Source organism: Octopus bimaculoides, chromosome 6, assembly GCF_001194135.2.
Source record: "Octopus bimaculoides isolate UCB-OBI-ISO-001 chromosome 6, ASM119413v2, whole genome shotgun sequence".
Classification (NCBI taxonomy): domain Eukaryota; kingdom Metazoa; phylum Mollusca; class Cephalopoda; order Octopoda; family Octopodidae; genus Octopus; species Octopus bimaculoides.
In genome coordinates, this window is record NC_068986.1 from 90,576,267 (window position 1) to 90,577,341 (window position 1,075).

At 39.6% G+C, this 1,075-nt stretch overlaps 1 protein-coding gene across 4 annotated transcripts in view; it reads right to left on the reverse strand.

Annotated features, from left to right (window-relative positions):
* The window catches only part of LOC106869794 (uncharacterized), a 15,305-nt gene that overhangs the window by 954 nt on the left and 13,276 nt on the right, over positions 1 to 1,075 (reverse strand). For all 4 annotated transcript variants that reach the window (XM_052968951.1, XM_052968952.1, XM_052968953.1 and 1 more), the window contains one exon: positions 795 to 929. In XM_052968951.1, the coding sequence (XP_052824911.1) occupies positions 795 to 929 (135 nt within the window). The remainder of the gene's footprint in view (positions 1 to 794; positions 930 to 1,075) is intronic.

A 1,075-nucleotide genomic window follows, 5' to 3' on the forward strand; every position in this document is an offset into this window, starting at 1 on the left:
ATATATATATATATATATATATATATATATATATATACGACGGGCTTCTTTCAGTTTCCGTCTACCAAATCCACTCACAAGGCTTTGGTCGGCCCGAGGCTATAGCAGAAGACACTTGCCCAAGGTGCCACGCAGTGGGACTGAACCCGGAACCATGTGGTTGGTAAGCAAGCTACTTACCACACAGCCACTCCTGGGTAGGTTTTTGATTATTTTCCCTCTTCACTGGAAGGAAATTTGAAATCGAAGGTTCATCACTTATATTATTAATTTTTATCATTGGATCATATATTTTAATCATATACCTCATACCTATTGAATCAAATGTTTTACATTCGAGTCCCTAGATTGATTCGAATTTTTTTTAATTAACTAATCCCGTAATTTGTAATTGAACGGTAGAGTGCCCATCCAGACTATTTGATGTTGCTGTGCACCGCTGGTCACAATGCTCTTTCTTATATTGTAGCTTTCGCATGATACTACTCTTCTGGATAGCAGGTTTGCAGTTGAATAGACGGGAAGTGAAGTGTTTTGCTCAAGAACACTACGCACCACTGGTCTAGGAATCGAAACCACGACTATTCGATCATCCTTAGTGCAACACCTGAACCATGAAGAATTTCAGTCGGACGAATCGATCCTAGTCTTTCTTTTCTTAAAACCTGGTACTTGTTCTGTTAGTCACTTTTGCGAACCACCAAATTTTGGGGAGCTAAACACACCAACACGAGGGACAAATACAGACGCTAAACACACAAACACACACAGAAAGTATGCAACAGTTTACTTACCCAAATTTTTGTCTACACGAATCCGCGCAATAGTCTTCTTCGTAATGCTGCAGGTAAATGTTACACAATGATTCTTGAAAATACCAGGCAGTTTATCACCATCTTTCAAGCAATTTCCTTTATTATCTTTACAAACTGAAAACACGATCGAAAATTATCGTTATGACCTGCTGAGATATGCACTTGCAAAAATGGATAGCGATCTCTTCACACACACACACACACACACACACACACACACACACACACACACACACACACACACACACACACACACACAC